The sequence below is a fragment of the Mesoplodon densirostris genome, chromosome 15 (assembly GCF_025265405.1).
Source record: "Mesoplodon densirostris isolate mMesDen1 chromosome 15, mMesDen1 primary haplotype, whole genome shotgun sequence".
NCBI lineage: Eukaryota > Metazoa > Chordata > Mammalia > Artiodactyla > Ziphiidae > Mesoplodon > Mesoplodon densirostris.
In genome coordinates this window covers 30,601,640-30,620,997 of record NC_082675.1, presented here as the reverse complement: position 1 = coordinate 30,620,997, position 19,358 = coordinate 30,601,640, and the positions used below count along the sequence as shown (strand labels likewise).

Genomic DNA, 19,358 nt, shown 5'->3' with positions numbered 1-19,358 from the left:
TTCCTCCCCTCCTTATCCTCTATATGTAAATGTTGTATTTTTAGCAAAGAGCAGAGAACTTTCAGACTCTTTATCCTTCTCCCCCACCAGAACCTAAAAATACGCTTGATGAGAGTATAAATTTGCTCATGGAAAGTAAAAGAGAAATACTGCACCAGAGAAAAGACGTATGAAGGCACCCATGTGACAGAATGGCTGTGAAGATATATAAAGACATATAAACATATGTAAAGACACACACACACATAAAGAAAGAATGTGTGACTCAAAAGGTCAAACCAGTGCAGCCCAGCCAGCTTGAATGGGCACTGCTCTTTCTGTCCCACTCACAGAAGCATGGGGGTCTAGGTTTTACGACTTTGCTAGTTTGATAAGTGGAAAATTGTTTCTTAATGCTTTAATCTGTATTTTTACTCACTTGTGAAATTGAATACTTTCTTCATATATTCATTTCCAACTTGTGGATTGCCTGATTGGGCCTCCTTATTTTTTTTTAAAGACTTTTTTTTTTTTAAGAGCAGTTTTTGGTTCATAGCAAAGTTGAGAGGAAGGTACAGAGATTTCCCATATACCCCCTACATTGACACATGCATAATTTCTCCCATTATAGAAATCCCTCACCAGAGTGTACAATTTTTACAATTGATAACCTACATTGACACATGATAAGCATTCAAAATAAATAGTTTACATTAGGGTTCACTCTTTGTGTTGTATATTCTTCAGGTTTGGACAAATGTATGACATGTATCCATCATTATAGTTTCATACAGAGTATTTTCAATGCCCTAAAAATCCTCTGTGCTCTGCCTGTCCATCCCTTCCCCCTGGCTCCCAGTGATCCTTTTACTGTCTCCATAGCTTTGCTTTTTCCAGAATGTCATAATCATACAGCATGTAGCCTTTTCAGATTGGCTTCTTTCACTTAGTAATATGCACTGAAGTTTCATCCATGTCTTTCATGGTTTAACTGCTCATTTCTGTTTAGTATTGAATAATATTCCATTGTCTGGATGGACCACAGTTTATCCATTTGCCTACTGAAGGACACCTTGTTTGCTTCCACATTTTGGCAATTATGAATAAAGTTGCTATAGACAGCTGTGTACAGATTTTTGGTGTGGATATAAGTTTTCAACTCCTTTGGGTAAATACCAAGGAGCGTGATTTTGGATTGGATGCTAAGAGTATGCTTAGCTTTATAAGAAACTGTCAAACTGTCTTCCAAAGTGGCTGCACCATTTCGCATTCAGCAATGCAATAAGCGTTTTTGTTGTTCCACATCCTTGTCAGCATTTGGTGTTGTCACTGTCCCAGATTTTGCTATTCTTATAGGTAGGTAGTAGTAGTACCATATAATTGAGCAATCACACTCCTTAGTACGGGTTATAACAAACTAGTGTGGCTTAACTGTTTAACATGCAGACCCAATTTTTGGGTCATGTTATACTCACAGAAACTTATTTACTACAAACGTCTCTCTAAATCTACATCATATACACATGTCATGTAATACCTAAGTGACATATACCATTGCACACCATTAAATATACCCGAGTAAAGACACCAGTCTGCTTAATCATTCCCAAATGTTAAGAGACTTCAGTTGTTTTGCCCCTTTAATGCCACAATTAATGCAGCTGTACTCCTCCATCTCAGCAGAGATGACTTTTTATTTCTCAAATGTATCTCTTTCTTTGTGTGCATGTTTGTTTGTGCACACACAGGCAGGCTTTCTATTTGCTCACTTTTCTGTGTGTGTTTCCATGTTATTGTCCAAAAGAGGATTTGCTGGATCAAAAAACATGATCAGGGCTTCCCTGGTGGCGCAGTGGTTGAGAGTCCGCCTGCCGATGCAGGGGACAAGGGTTCGTGCCCCGGTCCGGGAAGATCCCACATGCCACGGAGCGCCTGGGTCCGTGAGCCATGGCCACTGAGCCTGTGCGTCCGAAGCCTGTGCTCCGCAACGGGAGAGGCCACAACAGTGAGAGGCCCGTGTACCGCAAAAAACAAAAACAAAAACAAAAAAAACAAAAAAAAACATGATCAGTTTTATGGCTGTTATTGGCTAGATTTTAAAGAAAGAATAGGGTGGTTTTCTCAGTCCCTTGGTGGACTTTCACTAAACACTTGCTGGTGAACTTTCACTAAACACTTGCTGGTGAATTACTTGTTTCTTTTAGAAGAAATCCCCACACAGAACCTTCTGAGATGAGGTCCAGGGTGAGTATTCCAGGTCAACCATCCCGTTATGTGGATGCCCCAGTCCTGGGGTCCTGTCATGAAGACGACTGTGGTCTCCCGGACCCATCAAACAGGAGTCTCGTTTGAATCACATGAGAGGACAAAGACCCTGCTGGGACAAGTCCCAGGTAAAAAGATCCATTTCTAATCACCTTTTTTTTTTTTTTTGCGGTACGCGGGCCTCTCACTGCTGTGGCCTCTCCCGTTGCGGAGCACAGGCTCCGGACGCGCACGCTCAGCGGCCATGACTCACGGGCCCAGCCGCTCCGCGGCATGTGGGATCTTCCCAGATCGGGGCACAAACCCGTGTCTCCTGCATCGGCAGGCGGACTCCCAATCACTGTGCCACCAGGGAAGCCCGTCACCTTTTTTTTTTCCTGCTTTTTTAAAAGAAAATTCTAGTCATTTTCACACCCTGGTGATACAGAGACGATCCTTGCTTCATCTATGGGCACCACTCATACAGACAGATAATTCCATTTGTGTATCAGTTTAGACCCTGACCTGTTGTAAAAGGGGTTTAGACCCTGACCTGTTGTAAAAAGACCTGTAAAACAGGGGGTTTACCTGTTGTAAAGTGGCTAATTATGTTGGTCAGCAGTAAAGTCCATTAACAATTCCTGGGAAATAAAAATAGAACCTGGGTGATAAAGTCTAACCTTGTTTCCTCAGCGCTCAGTCTAGTCGGCTGGCTCCCAGGGCACCGCGTGCAGGGGCCTTGTGCCTGGCCCTTCAGACCAGGGTTCCTGGTGCAAAACGGCAGCACGACAGCTCAGCTCAGGGGGCCATACAAAAGGTCCGTCCCCTGCGCACTCAGTTCAAGATGGCGGGCGGGCCGCCTGCAGAGACGCAGCACCTGGCACTGCGATGGGGGGGTGGGGCGTGAGCAGCAGCTGCGCCTGCGCTGCTGGAGAGAACCCCGCCCCCTCCCCGCTAAAGCAGCCCCAATAGGCTCTGGAGCATGCGCTCCGGTCTACCCGTTCTTTGATCAAAGAATAAGGCTTTCCTTTGCTTCTGAACTGAACTCGGCCTCATTCTATTGGAACGACGCTGGGCAGGACGCTTGTTGGGGACGGGAGGGCAGATGAGTTGCTGAGGCAGTGCTAGGAGAGCTGTGAGCAGAGCATGGGCAAGCTCAGGAGGAGACCTCACGGGTGAGTGGAATCTGAGCAGGTTTCTGGAGGCTGATGGATTCCACCAGAGGGGCAGAGAAGGGGCTGGTTTGGGCCACGTTTTTGCAAGATGTGCTGAACATTTCGATTGCGTCTGTTAGGTGACGTTGAGGACTTCAAGGCAGCAGAAAAGCAGAAATCCAAGTTAGTACAATGACCTTTTGCTTTACAAAAGTTTCATAAGATAACCTTGCGTGTTCCATTTTTTTAAAATTTGATAAATCCTCAGTTATGTACCATTGGATTTTTATCCCTGCTTAAGTTATATCAGAACCTCTTCATATTTGCAGAGAATTCCAGAGGAGTCAGGCCAGGCCCGGCATACAGTAATCCTAGAGTATAATGACAGCATTCCTAGGGAACATTATACCTCTAACAAGCTGAGACCCACCCAGGACCTGACACTCCCCAAACACATCTTGGAGCAGCCACCGTCCCTCCTTCCCGGGAGAGCATGGTGCACAACTGTGGGGTGATCACGGGGACCAGGGTTTTCATGAGGCCAGTTTTTAAGTCCCCAGAGGTGACCTGGCTGATGAGGGGGTGGTGTGGTTGACAGACCAGGGTTGGCATTTTGTGAAGCGCTCAGCCTGGTCAGAATGAGACACAAGTGAGGAGATTTTAAGGGGGTAGGTGTGGGCAGAATAAACAGAGGGGTGATTCTCGGGGGAGAAGGCCTGGATCAGCGACTGTCTGGGGAGAACCCAGAAACCACACAAGCATGGCAGACACCTAGGCTAGTGCAGAAGCGAGAAGAATGGGAAGAATCAGGAGAAGAGCAGGGGAACCGATGAGAAATTCTGCCAGCCCACTTGTATGGGGATGGTTCTGCCTCAGTGACCTATTGCAGTTTTAATGGAAAAGCCTCCCACCCTGGTTTGGCCAACTTTGGGGAAGTGAGAACTGGTTTGGCTGACTTTGGGGAAGTGAGAAGAAAGGCCAAAGGGAAGCACTCGGACGTGGAGATTTAAGTTGTTCTTTCTGCTGGGACTCGAGGTGGCCTTGCCAGAGCTGCTTCACCACAACAGCTCTGCAGCTATGTGGCAGCTGTTCTCTGCTCGGCGAATCTGAGGACAGTGAGGCCCTGTGACCAGGGTTGGGTGACTCTGGGCAGGCTTCTTTTCATTCTGTCCTTGCTTTTCATCCATGGCTACTTTTTGAACAGTTTAGTCCAGGTCTGTGTGAGTAAATAATCCTCCACAGCCTGCCCAAGCCAGTGGAAGCCTCCACTGCCCTGGGGAATTCATGGCCAACTGTCAGGGGTTTTTTCTCGGGGGGAGGGCTATTTTGACTCCAGTCTCTCTCTCTCTCTCTGGAGGTCTTGATTCGAAAGTCCCTATTGCATGCGCTACTTGGGTGCTGGGTAGCTTCAACATGGCCTCAGTAGGAAGAAAGCCAGATAATCAAGGTGGGTGGTCCACTGGGGGCCACAAATGTCATCGATCAAAATTGGCAACTCAGGACAGAGGCCTGAGGGTTTGGGTTAGGGGATGAAGTTTAAAGAAAAAAGTTCTTTCTGATCTGAAATGACATGAATAACTGAGGTACCTATGTCGGAAAGGCGGACATTTCTATGGCAGCAACACAGGTGGCCTGAGTGGGTGAGGTACGTGAGCCACCGTGGAGAGGGGAGGGCAGTTCCTCAAGCCTGCCTTCACTGTCTCAAGCCAGTGCCTCTTGGTTTCCCGGTTAAGGAAGGATGCAGAAGGTCGGCGGAGCTCCCTGTTTGTAGCGTCGTTCTGAGGGCTGGATGTCTGCCCCGGCAAGTGGCAGCGTTTCTGTGCTGAGCATGGCAGCTTCCTCTCTAGAAAGCGCTTCCCTTTTCGGACACGGACACCCTTGTTTTGGAGGGAGGAATAGACCGTACCTTCTAGAACCAATTTCGATTACATACAGAAAAATGAGCTCAGGGCTGAGAGTGACAAGCTACGTGGGGGTAAACTGAAGCCCCCTCCCCATTATATTAGGAACTGCGGGAGAGGGTGGGCTGCACCCTCAGACCCTCCTGCCCGTCCGCCCAGCCTCTGTCAAGTGCCATTTATGACTTGGAAATGCTCCCCGCAGATGGCCTGGGCTGGCATCACCCACTTTCCGGAGGGGGATGCAGTCTCCAGCCGTGGGCCTGGTTCCCCCCCCCCCGCCCCCCCTGCCCCGGGCGGGACGGGTCCTCTCTTCACCCCGGGGGCCTTGCAGCCGGCAGCCCGTGGGTCGGGTGCGGGCGAGGGGGAGGGGGGCTCTGCAGAGCCGGGTCCGAGGCCGCCGGCCGGCGGGTGGGAAGAGGCCCTGTGCCAGGACGCCGCAGGCCCGGGAGCTGGGGGTCGGGTGGCTGACGCCGTCGGGGGCGTTCCCAGAAGCCGGGCCGCCGAGGTTTCCCCGCAGCCCCGGGAGGAGCCGGCGGCGGCCACGTGACCCTCCGCGGCGCGGCCGGCAGCCCAGAAATAGCAGCGGCTGTGGATCCGCCCGCGGGCTGAGCGAGGGGAAGGCGGGGACCGGAGGACGCCAGCTGGCGGGGCGCGGCGCGGCTCCGGAGGATGCTGAGCCCCTGTCCGGCCCGGCCCCGAGCTCATGATGGCCATCCGGGAGCTCAAAGTCTGTCTCCTCGGGGTGAGTCCTGCGCCGCCATTCGCCGGGGACCCGGGTCCGCGCTCCCCTGGTCGGCGCGCCTCCCTCGTCCCCGCGCCCACCTTGTCCCCAGCTTTCCCTGCCCACCCCCCGTCCGTGCTCCCCCCGTGTCCCCTGCACCCCCCTCTCCCGCTCCCCCGGGCCCGCTCCCCGCCCGGCCCTACTGGGTACGGGCCCGAACCTGGTCGAGAGCTTTCTCGACTCGTCCCTCCGCCGCCGGCCCGCGTCCCCGGGGCTGCTCGGGCCGGGCGCCCGGGACCCCTCCGCGGGGACAGGAGCCGCGGCCCCCACCCCTGAGGGCTTTCTCCTTTGCCTTTAATAATTTCCTTCCGGCGGAAACTTTAAGATATTCAGCCAAGGCGCCGACTCCTTTTGCCTCCCGGGGCCAACTGGTTTATTTACTTGTTTAAAAAGAAAGCCCAACTCAGGGTGAGAAAATGCGCGAGGGGATGACCCGGCGGGAAGGTGAAGAGAGAACGGTTGGTAGAAAACCGCGGCTAGAAAACTTTTAGTGCCGCGGATAAAGGCAGGATGAGAGAGTCCTCCCCTGTCCCCACTTCCCCTCCCGAAGTGGGTCCTTCTGAGCCCGAAGAAACTTGGAAGAAGCCAGAAACAAAGACAGACACAAACACCCAAGTGGTGCGGACCTGTCAGATGGCACCGGGCAGCCCCCTGGGGACCGCCCAGGGAATTCAGATGGTGTTAAGGGTCGCCTCCTCTTGGGTGCCCATATCAAATTCCAGAATTACTTCTTTGGGAGGAGCTGGTTTGAAGCCCTGTTTTCAGCAGCTTTTGGTAGGGATGCCTAGTGTTCTGCCCATCTGGTCTCCCAAGAAAACCATTTCTGAAAAAAGCAGCAAAGGTTGGACTAACTGGTCTGTCAAGACGGATGTGCAGAAGTAGATAAAGAAGAAATGGTTCTAGGTTAGGACTGGGTTGTCCCAGACCAAGGGGCTGTCTGGACTGCCTCTAGGCTCTTCTGGAACCTGGGGCAGAACGATGCTCTTGGTTGTCTCCCCTCACTGTCCTTTGCTGGAACCCCCATTTACACTAGGTCTTCGGGTTGGCCTCGAATTCCAGGGGATCAGGCAAAGGCTTCCCCCTTCCCTGTGACCCACCCCCTGCTTGCTCTGCCACGGCCTGGATTTGGATGGGATGCTGTTCTGGCCTTCCTCTGTTGACCTTTATCGGTGTTGCAGGGGTAGGTTGCACCATCTGCCAGGCTCTCTAACATAAGCCAGACATGAATTCCAGGAATCGCATGTTTTCCTTGTGAGGAATCATTTCAGCCTCAAGGAAGCCCTTCAAAGACTCAGAAGGAAGGTCGGATCCCAAGGAATCAAGAGGCAGCTTTGACGTGTGTTGTGTGTGTCAGGATTGGCTTTGGGAATAAGTGAAGTCGGAAGTGACTTGCCTGTCCCACCGCATGAATTATTTGCAATTTTGCTACTTAGGGGTGAGTCTGTTTCCTTCTACAAGGAACTGATCAGGTAGAAAGAGCCCTGTACCCGGAGGCAGCAAGCCTGGGTTCTCATTCTCTCCCATTCATTGCTGTGGTGTTTTGGACGAGTACCTTAGTTGCATCATCTGTGAAATGGACATAATAGCATCTTCCCTTTTAAGGCAGAGGACTATAGCAGATGATCGCCTAAGATACATGGTACCATTTCCTGCTACCCTGTGATTCCAAGCCTGGGAGATGAGAAAGCTGGAGGAACTCCCTATACTTCTTTTTGTCTTATCTCTAAGAATGGAACACACTCGTTCAGTGATTTCCTGGAGACAGTGCCTCTCCTTGTTTGCTGGTCCTTTGCAGTGGCTCAGTTGGTAGGAGGTTGGGCTTGGAAGGGAAGAACGGTCCCAAAGCAGAGCAAGAAGGTGTTTCTGAGCAGATGGAGACCTTGAAGCTCCAATCCTATCACACCATATCCGTGGCCTTTTTTTTTTTTTTTTTTTTGCGGTACGCGGGCCTCTCACTGTTGTGGCCTCTCCCGTTGCGGAGCACAGGCTCCAGATGCGCAGGCTCAGCGGCCATGGCTCACGGGCCCAGCCGCTCCGCGGCACGAACCCGTGTCCCCTGCATCGGCAGGCGGACTCTCAACCACTGCGCCACCAGGGAAGCCCCGTGGCCTTCTTTTTTTGAGAGTGGCTGTAAGTTTTAGTTTTGCTTAGGTCGGAAGACATCTTATTTGAAATCTTTGAAAGGGCCAGTGATCTTATTATCACACTGAGTAATGTGTCTTAAGTTCCCCCCGTTTGGCTGGTCCTGTCCTGGGCAAGATGTGTGTGACAGGGTATGTTCTCAGCTGCTCCTCCAAACAGGGCGATGCTCTGGGTGACACAGCACTTGGGTGAGGCTACAGCCATTCTAACTGCTGGGTCTGCTCTCTTGATTTGGGAGAGAAGCCTGTGGATCCGCGGCTGGAAGAGGGAATCCGTGCCAAACCCAGCGTCCTCTCAAAATTTTAAGAGGCGTCCCGGCTCCTTTGTTCTTTGTGTGGGAGGCCTGTCTTTTCTGGATGAAGTCTTGCATGCAGCCAGCCCTCAGCTTCCTGTTTTTAACCATCGCCCCACCTCCCTGAAATCTCAGTCTGACCCAGGCCCTAGCAGCCATGCCCACTGTGGGCGTCACTTTCTGTTGGGCCCCGCTGAAAAGGTGATGGGAATGAGGACCACTTAGCTGCAGCCTTGCTTGCTCACTGGAGAGGCTGAGGGGCTGGTCCTTTTGTGCCTGGTGATTGTCCCTGTTCCTCAGTGATTACTTGGGAATGTGCTTCCCATTTAAGGCACATGGTTGTGTTTGGCACGGGCGGTGCAAGCTTTCCTCCCTCTCAGCTGAAGCCTCCTGCTCCTTGAGTGGGTGGCGGTTCCCCACCGGAGGGTCATATGCAGAAGGTGGCAGTGGAGTGGGCCAGGTGGCCTGTACCTGTGCCTTTCAGAACCCTGATGTTAGGCGTATCTGGTCTTATTTCTTTTGGTGAGTGCTCTCAGATGGAACCACAGCCATCTGTGGAACATTCCCTGAATGCTTTGTGCTAGCGCAGGGTTTATTTAGCCTACCTGATAGAGATTCTTGACTCTTGCTGTTTTCATGAGTGGACTTTGTCGTGTTTCTCCCAAGCCTTCGTGAGTGCCCTTTCCTGGGATAAGCTGGGCTGTCATGGAAGTGAGCCAGGCAGGAGGGTGTTGACGGGGGTCTGCGTTGGACTCTTGGGACCCATGAGTCTCATTCTTGCCAATAAAGTGCCAGTCATCCTGCTTTGTGAATCTCAGCTAGTATTATGAAACATGTCGCTTAAAAACAATTCCATTAAAAACAGCAAAGTATGTTAAGAAAAAAAAAAACTAACAAAAACAATATCGAGGCAGCAGCTGTTCCAACCCCAAAGGTGGAAAGCTTCCCAGTATATGCACTTTTCAAACACATCACCACGTGGCAGAAAGGGAGAGGAGGGAGAGGAGGTGGGGGGGCGGGGAGAGGAGGGGGGAGGGGGAGGGAGAGAAGGAGGAAAGGATATTTGTTTTCTTTTATTATTTCCTCTGGGTGTGTACACTTAAAAACTGCTTCCGAATGGAATCCCTGAGAGATTTATATTTGGACTTTGGTTGTCTTGACGACAGTTTAGAGATCTCTGCCACTTCCTCCACAGCTGAGTGGCATGGTTAAGAGGCCACCGTCAGGGCCTTGGTGAGGCCTCTCCTCTGGCCTCTGTTAGAATCTGTTTAGTCCTTCATCACAGAGCAGTCCAGTCCCTGGGATGTGCTGTGACGTGTGGGCAGTGGGGACTTGTAGCCTGTCCGGACCTTGAGGAGAAAGGGCTGTGGGACCCCCAAGGACCCATGAGGCTGCTCACAGCCAGCAGATCAGCCCGAGCTGTGGACGCCGGCACAGCCGGCTGAATGAGGGTGAGCGCTCCTTACCGTAAGTGTTCCATAAGGTTATGTGAATCGTGGGGTTCTTGTGGAAGGAACAATGCATAGGATGGGGAGGCTCAGCCCAGGCAGCCATCAGCATTGCTGTCCAAGCCTGAGATTCTGGTAACATACTCATTTTTGAGGGGCTTCCCTGGTGGCGCAGTGCTTAAGAATCCGCCTGTCAGTGCAGGGGACACAGGTTCAAACCCTGGTCCGGGAAGATCCTACATGCCGCGGAGCAACTAAGCCCGTGTGCCACAACTATTGAGCTTGCGCTCTAGAGCCTGCGAGTCACAACTACTGAGCCCACGAGCCTAGAGCCCGTGCCCTGCAGCAAGAGAAGCCACCACAATGAGAAGCCCATGCACCGCAATGAAGAGCAGCCCCCGCTCGCTGCAACTAGAGAAAGCCCGCGGGCAGCAACGAAGACCCAACGCAGCCAAAAATAAATAAATAAAAAATAAATAAAATAAAAAAAACGCACATAGCCTTTTTTTTTCTTTCCCAGAAACTAGCATTTCTTTTTGGGGGGGAAGGAGGGAGGGCAGTGAGGGGATGCAGAGAGGCTAGGAACTTACAGTAATTCATTTCTTACCTGATTCCTCTATTAAATTGAACCCCTGTGGAAAGTGTGGTTTAGCGTTGGTGACTCTGGGATGAGAATAAATACCACGACAGAGTGGGACGTCTCTCAGCAGGGCCCAGCGGGTAGTGACACTGAGCACCCGAGCCGGGCTGCTGGGGTCCACCAGGCCCTCGTTCCTCTTCTGCTCAGGGTCAGTATGGCCGCATCTCACCCTGAGCCCAGCGTGTGCATCAGTCATTTGTGGAGCATTTTCAAACTTCTCTGGTCCCTCCGCAGCCCTTGTCTGTATCTCTCAGGCGTGCTGCCCCACCTCTAACGCCGCCCAGTGTCCCTGTTTCAGTGAGTGTGTTGTATCCCCCAGATCTGCGCCAAGGCTATGGCCATTGGAAAACAGAAAACTTCACATTTTAAGGTGCCAGGACATGAAAAGATTTTAAGGTCACGCATTAGAACAGGTCTTCAAATTCAGTTGTGTCCAACAGGTTAGACTAATTTCGGTGCTTCCGTGTCTGTACATATTACACTACCATTTGTCTTAGTTTTTATAATTTGTCATATGTGTTGGAAATTGGAATAGACTTTCCTTCACTCAGTTGTTCACTGATCTTCGAGCACTTCTTTCATGCCGGGAGCTTGGGCGGCTGCAGGTGGACAGGACAGCCACGATCCCTGTCTCCAAGGCACTCTGCCTTTCCCACGACATGGACACAATGACACGTGAACTAAATGACATCACCAGTATCCCTGCGACAGCACTCACCACGGAGCCACGCCCAATAGAAGTAACAGAGTAGGATGACGATAAATATTGACTGTCATCCATCTTACCAGGTGTGAGGACAGGTGAGGGACAAAAAGGTTTTGCTCAAGGTCTGTCTTGAGTACCTGTGGTGGATAAGGTGCTGTGTCAGCTCTACTGCAGGTGGAAAGTCGGGAGGCTGGGTTCTGGTCCCGCTTGTGGTGGAGAGGCTCCTGGTTGGGCAGGTAAGACAGGAGCCAGCATCCGTGGCCGTGGTGACAAGAAGGATGCTGGAGGTGTCACGTGGTGCCATGGGAGACATGCAGGTTATGTTAAGTGCAGTGGGGGGCTGGGAACTGAGCCATCTGGAAGGCCTCCTGGCGTGGGAAGGATTTGCACAGGGCTTCAAAGGACACGTAGGGCTTGGACAGGGAAGGAAAGGTGGGCGTGAACCCCAGGACTGGGAGAGCAGGCTCTGGATCTCACGCTATTTTCTGGAAGGCTGAGGTGGTGGGAGGGAGTGGGGAGGTGATGAGCACCGCCTCCCACTCCCAGGCTGAGGGCTCTCCTTCTGACCCCACAGCCTCTAGCAGGGGGTCTTTTATTCTAACTCCCCTTTCCTGTTTTATTTTGAAAAACATCAAACTTACAAAGCAGTTGAAAGAGCAGTAGAACGAATGTCTATAGCCTTCTCACCTGGAGTCAGAAGGGAGGACTTTTTGTCATTCTTGCTTTCCTCTCTCTAGTACACAAAAAATATTGGATTTTCCCCCTGAACCATCTGAAAGTGAGTTGCAGACATTATGACACTTCACCCCTACAGTCTTCAGTGTGTATCTTTTTTTTTTTCTTTTTTTTTTTGCGGTACGTGGGCCTCTCACTGTTGTGGCCTCTCCCGTTGCGGAGCACAGGCTCCGGACGCGCAGGCTCAGCGGCCATGGCTCACGGGCCCAGCCACTCTGCGGCATGTGGGATCTTCCCGGACTGGGGCACAAACCCGTGTCCCCTGCACCGGCAGGCGGACTCTCAACCACTGTGCCACCAGGGAAGCCCCAGTGTGTGTCTTCTGAGACAAGGACATTCTCCCCCCCCCCCCCGCCAACTGTAACATCATCGTCTCACCTCTGACATTGAACACAGCAATAGTGTCAGTCGTATAGTTCACATCCAGGATGCAGTCAGGGATCACGTGTTACATTTGCTTCTCACAGCTGTTTCTTAACATCTCTCATCTAAAACCGTTCCTCTTTTTTTTTTTCCACCACGACATTTGTGTTTTTGAAGAATCCGGCCAGTTGTCTTGTAGCAAGTCCTAGCATCTCGATTTGTCTGTTTGCTTCCTCGTTGCTTCTTATGGGTTAAGTGGTGGGAAGACAACCTAGGTGATGTTGAATGGTTGTATTTTTTTTCTGTGCTCATATGGAAATAACTCTCATTTACCTCTATGGCACTCATTCAAAAAATACTCCTGGCTTCTATGAGCAACGGGCAGTGGTGTGTCTGAACATAACCAAGGGCCTTGATCATGTGGGTCAGACGATTTAGCGGGGACTGAAGGTGCACAACCGAAATCAACCTGGGGTGAGTGAGATGCTGAGCTCACCCACCTACCCATCTGCCCACCCACCTCCCACCCCTGGAGCTCCCACGACCCTTCCCGGGCTCTGGGTCCTGACTTTCCACAGAGCACTGACCACTTCCTGACAGACCACATGATTTATTTTCCCCACCTAATTGCTAAAGCTGCTGAGAGTGGCAGGTGTCCTGAGGAGTTTGTCAGCAGAAATAAAGAAAAGCGGGATTTAACATTGGGGTCCCAGAGCGAGCTTCTCCCTGCAGAACCTTCTGTCTCGAGTCTTTTTCTGATCTATTTCATTGCTCCTGATGCCCCAGCCCTGCTCTGAATTCTCTGGAGGTGATGACTGTGCTTCTGCTTGCTCAGGATTTAGCCTGGGCTACTCTCAGTTTCCCTAGAGGTGCCCAGATGACCCGGGTTATCAGAAAACTGGGCCCTGGAGAGGAGCGGAACCTAGGGGAGGCCACTTCCCTCCTAGTTTCTCTTCTTTGAGCAAGACTCCGGGAAGCTGGATGCCTTTGTATCAACAGTATGCGTTTTTCTGGTAGAAACAGATACCTGAATTCTTCAGAATTACTTCCTTTCTGCCCTCGTGGAATCACTGTTCTAACTAGGACCTGCAAATAAAATGCATCATCCTAAAAAGTGCCTCTACCCCAGCCTGCCCTGGAAGGGGAGGAGAGAAAAGGGATGGAGGGAAGGAGAGGTTATGCGGGGGTGGGGTGGGTTGGAGAAGACAAGGGAAGGGGAAGGAAGTCTGTGTGAGAGAGAGAGGGAGAATGACAAGCACAGACACACAGACACACACACACAGACACACACAGACACACACACACACACGGGGTATCACATAGAGCTTGCCCTCTGCTGGCAGGGGAAAAGAGCAAAGCCTCCCTCCCTTTATCAAACGATTGGCCAGGGCATTTACATTTGTAGCAAGCTTAATTAAGAAAGTCTTTTTTAAAAAAAAAAAATCTCATAGCATCAATACCACATACTTCACAGACATCTTTCATTTTGGGAGGTAAGATATTTTCTAAACTTTTCATAACAAACTTCTGAAAAGCTATTTTTTTTCATTATCCGTGCTCATCTTAATTAGATTTTGAACCTAATGATGAGGTGGGGGAAAGGATTAAGGAGTAAAATCATGAACATCGATTTGGGTTTGAGATGGCAAAGGCCAGGGATACAGGATGGCGCCTTTAACCTTGTTTCTTTATAATGACACGTAACTGTACCAACTTGCTGATGTCCTGTTTCCTCTGGTGAGTTGGAAATCCTGCAGCTGTGAAGACAGCATCCTGCCTGCCCTCCTTCACCTCGCAGCTCACCTCCTCATGGTTTTTCTTCCTCTGTCTTTTGTTTTATGTTCAGCAGGCTCCTTTATTTTATGGTCAACAGCCCACCGTCCTGCTCCAGAGTTTTCCTGCCGTCTCTGTTCTTTCAGCCCCACATTCTTCCATTGTTTTGTTTCCTTTTTCTCTCCCCTTCTGGTCAATGAATCATCAGTCTGTCCTTTAAAGAGACACCCCGGGGCTTGGCTCTTAGAGGAAAATGTTTCTGACTCTGCTTTCCATCCCTCCCTTCCCCACTGAGTGGGGAGTGTGCTGAGCCCCAGTGCTTGACCTTTCCTCCTGCTGCCAGAGTAGACCAGAAACCCGGCCAGACTTACCCTGTGGGGAGTAACGAAGGCATTTCATGAATCTTCTTGTTTTAGTTTAAAATAAAACAACAAAAAGGCGTCTGTGTAAAGTAAATGAGGATTTCACTAATGGGTCGTGTGCTGTGGGGATGAAGAGAGACCCTTACCAGGTGTGTGCATGACTGCCATGTGGGGAGGTGTAATGACTTCCCGGGGGGTTGTGGGGTCTGTCCTTGGGTTTCCAGCCCAGCAGGGCCCTTGGGCTGATAGGGCGGGAAGGGGGAGGTGAAGTAACAGCACCAGAAGACCCCTGGGATGTCACATGATGCTCAATTGCCAGGTAAGGGTGTGGAGTTTGGGCATGGCTGGTGGGGGGGGGCGCTGTAGGTGTCTGAGGATGAGGCTGGGTGCAGGGGAGGGGCCGGGAGTGGCCCTGTTTACACCGAGCAGAGACAGGAAAAGGTTTCGAAAGGGCTCGAATGCACGTCCAAGTGGCTATGCAGGTGCGCCTGGGCCTGATTCGTGCTCATAAATAACTTATTCTTTCTCGTTTGCTTCTGTGCGTTGGTTTATTTAGTGAGCCTGCATTACTAGTGCAATTAACTTAAAACCTGTAAAAATTTACTGCAGGACCCAAGGAGATGTTTGCTGGGTAGAGATCGTTTGGTTGTTGCTGGAAATAACGGGTACACCGATAATCAAATTGGAAGGTAATTTGGACACAACATTGTAAAATCAACTATACTTCGGTTAAAAAAAAATAAAGTACAGTTGGGTTGTTATTCAGGCTCCTGTTCCATCGCCGTGGCAGGGGTGGGGGGGGTGGGCAGGGGCATTCTGGGCGTGGTCAGTGGCCCCCCACAGTGGTCCATCCTTCGTCCTTTGGCTTCCCCACCCGTCCCTGATCTAGGGTTTCTCCAAATGGGTCTGGGAGAGGCGTGGGCCTGCCGATCTGTCCTGTGGGATCTGCAGGTTGTCTGTGCCTGTTCATTTCTATGCTGCTCTTTGAAAGGTAAATAAAATTACATCTGGATCTTCCAGGTGATCCTCCTGAAACAAAACTATAGCAACTTTAATGTCCGTTAAAACTGGCCAAGGAGAGGAGAACCCAGGCAGAGTCAGCACAGATATCGCGTTGGGGCCGCGTGATGACCGAGCGGTTCCGGAGCAGGTGCCTCATGTATTGATGGACCTGCTCCGGGGTTGGGCACAGCAGGCAGCAGAGTGGACCCACTGTCCCTGACCTCATGGAGCCTACGTCCTAGGAGTGACCGTGATTGAGGGCTCTGGGTCCCTGGTGTGACAGATGGTGACAGGCGCCCTGCAGAGAAAGCCAGGATGGGCCAGGTGGGCCCATCCCCTACTTGGAGCTGCACCCCCGCATGCACTTGGAGGGTGCAGCTCCAAGTAGGGGCTTGAGAAAGTCCTCGCCAAGACAGCCTTTCAGTAAACACAGAGACCATGTTCTTGAGCCGGCTGGGCCCTCCTGGCAGAGGGGACCCCACGCTGGGGTGGGAGCAGCAGGCTGGCCAGTGTGGCTGGAACAGTGACCAGTGGGAAGAGGGCAGAGGTGGGGTTGGGGGCCTGTTAATTGGGGTCTCGCGGGCCGGTGTGGGAACTGTGGCGTCTCCTGGGAATCCAGCGGGGGCCATGGAAGGTTTTTGTGCAGTGACAGTGATCTGGCTCGTCCATCATGGTGGTCACCCTAGCGGCCACATGGAGGGTGGACCACTGGAGAATGCATGCAGGGGAGCCTGTGGCAGGCTGTGACCTTGGTTGTGAGCAGGGTCCCGATCGGGCTGTTTGGAAGGAAGAACTGACAAACTTTGCTGACAGATGTTGTGTGGAATGCAAGGGAAGTACCTGTCCAGGGCACAGGGTGACAGAGCACACTGACCTTGGGACTGACCACAGCCCTGAACTGTTCTTCTTCAGGGAGCAACACCATCCATCGTATTAGGTTAATGTTCATTTGAATGGCACCGGTCTGATAGTTTAATTTGTATTTAATTAATGCATTTATCTTTATTTTATAGCTCTAGAATAACAAAAACAGTTTGTGTGTACTTTTACTATTTGTATACAGTATATTTACACAACAAGTAATATCTGTGTTGGGTCCCTGGGGTTGCTTTTCTCTTTAAAAGAGCTTATAGAACCTTAACAGGGCCTGAGAAGCACGGCCCTGAGAATATTTTGTAAAGAAAGACGTCTGTTTAAAAAGATGAGTTGTATTCTTTCTAGACCTCCACCTCAGGTTAGGCTAATCTTAGTAAGAAAACTAGTAGAATATTTTTTTCAATAAGAATAGAAATATCTTTGAAGTTTTTGCTAAAGTTATAATTGATGTAATTTACTGATTTGAATATGTTGCTGCAATTGGTGTGAATTGCATTATTGCACATTTCACTCCCATCAGCCCTGTGCTTCCGTTTTGGTAGTCATAGTTATTGTGTCACAGCTAACCACGTACACACCCTTATTCTTGCTTTTGAGCAGTGTAGTTACAGATGCTCTGCTGGGGTCTTCTCCTTATGTCCTTGACTTCTTTCTTATTAAAAATATCCATGGGTAAAAGAAAAACAGTAACTATAAACTCACAAGCACTGTAATGATTTGTAGTTGCCCCCAGCCCTAATCACGGCAACAGTGACAGCAGGAACAGTTGAGAAAGAATTGAAGCAAAACCTTATTCTGTTCTTTCTCAATCAAGAAAGTGCTTCAGAATGCCTTTTATGAAGAGGGATGTCTTGAACTCACTCTAGTTTATGAGTATCCCTGTAATCAAGACAGCTGACACCTACTGAGTGTAACTCACATACCGGACACCATGCTGTTTCAGTTTTCCACTGCTTTGTGACAAGCCACCCCAAACTTAGTGCTTAAAGTAACAATTTATTTTTCCTTCTCACTCTTTAAAAAATAGTTCAGCAATTTGAACCAGGTTTGAAGTACTTCCCTGGAAGAAAGCGGCAGGGTCCTGGCCAGGCTTGGGGAGGTGTGATGGAGGGGCCTGTATTAGCCGTGAAGAGGCAAAGTGCTGTATCAGCTGGGAGGCTGGGACACATCCAGGACACCACCATGCACAGTGACAGTGACACAGACGTCCCCTCTGTTTGCTTAGCACCTTGCAGGGGCAGCGTGGGGTCCATAAGTTGTCGCATTGAGTCCTCGGACCGCCCTGTGTGGGGGCCCCTGTCTCTGGTCTGTGGTGTGAGAGGAGCCTTGGCAGGTCCCAGGGCTGTGTGTGCGGAGCGGCCTTGAGCTTGGCTTTATCTGTTGCTCATTTTCCAGCTCATGTGCAGGAAGCCCTGATTTCCAGGCCTTTTTTCCTTCGCTCCCTCAGGGGATCCGTGTTAAGCGCTGTAACTGGGTTCAGGAAATGTCAGGTTGCAAACTGTGGTCCATCATGACGGCCCACCTGCTGGATGGTGGACCTGCAGGTGTTAGGAGTTTCTAAGGCTGCAGTGGAACTGTCAGCGCGGCTGGACGGACCTCTTGCCAGCGGAGCACAGTGGATGGTGTGTCATCCTTGGGCTGGCAGACGTGGGTGCTTACTCTGGCTTTGGCACTTCCTAGCTCGGTTCCCCTGGCATATCACATAACTGCCTGGGTTCAGTTCCCTCCTTTGTAAAATGCTGGCAGTTTGCACAGACATCCCCTCTAACCCTGCCTGGCGTTTCATATTGGAATACTCTCTTACCTCTTCTTCCCCAAACCATTTTACACCCTGAGAATCTCAAGGCTTAAGAGAGTTTAAGTAGGTTCTTTCCGTAAGAGAATCTCCAGTTTAGAAGCTTTCTTTACTCTGCTTAGCTAAGGGATCTGGCAAAGCATAGGTGGTAAGTAATAGCTTTTGATTTACTGTGTTAATACTTAAGAATTTCATTCCTTTCATGAATTTGAACAAATTTCTAACCCACTCTTTAAAATTTTTTTTTTATAAATTTGATGGTATAAGGTGTAGGCATGTTACTTTGATACACTTATGTGTTGTAACACAATTGCCAGTGTAGTCGTATAAATATTTGTCACATTGCATAATTATAGTACAATTTTTGTATTCATTATACTGTGCCTTAGATCTCTATGGCTTATGTACTACTTGTTACGAGTTTGTGCCCTGAACAATAGCAATCTTATCCCCCCGACCCCCAATCCCCTGGTCACCACCATTTTACTGTCTGTTTTTTACAGGTTTAACTTCTGGATTCGACATATAAGTGGTATCACCCAGTACTTGTCTTTCGCTGTCTGACATATCTCACGTAGCATCATGTGCTCAAGGTCCATCCATGTTGTCACAGATGGGAGGATGTCTTCCTTTCTCGTGGCTGAATAATACTCTGTTGTGTGTATGTATCACATCTCTTTTATCCATTCACTCTCTGATGAGCGTTTGGCTTGTTTCCATATCTGGGCTATTATGAATAATATTGTGGTTAACAAGGGAGTGCAGATATCTCGTTGAAATCCTGTTTTCATTTCCTTTGGGTATAAACCCAGAAATGGAATTGGTAGATCATATGGTAGCTCTATCTTTAATTTTTTGAGGAACCTCAATATTATTTTCCATAGCGTTGGACCAATTTACATTCCTGCCACAGTGCACAGGCGTTCCCTTTGCACTACATTCTCACCAGAACCTGTTGTCTCTTGGTGATGGCCATTCTAACAGGTATAAGGTGATATCTCATGGTGATGTAACATATTCTTTACATTAAAAAAAATTTTTTTTAACATTTAAAAAATTTATTATTATTATTTTTTAAATTTGGGCTGCACCGGTCTTAGTTGTGGCATTCAGTATCTTTAATTGTGGCATGTGGTATCTTTTCAGTTGCAGCATGCATGTGGGA

At 50.0% G+C, this 19,358-nt stretch overlaps 1 protein-coding gene across 1 annotated transcript in view; it reads left to right on the top strand.

Moving 5' to 3' along the window:
• Positions 1–5,808: 5,808 nt before the first annotated feature.
• Positions 5,809–19,358, top strand: part of RAB31 (RAB31, member RAS oncogene family) — a 114,074-nt gene continuing 100,524 nt past the window's right edge. The window contains exon 1 of the mRNA XM_060118866.1: positions 5,809–6,020. Coding sequence (XP_059974849.1) covers positions 5,982–6,020 — 39 coding nt within the window. The 5' untranslated portion in view covers positions 5,809–5,981. The remainder of the gene's footprint in view (positions 6,021–19,358) is intronic.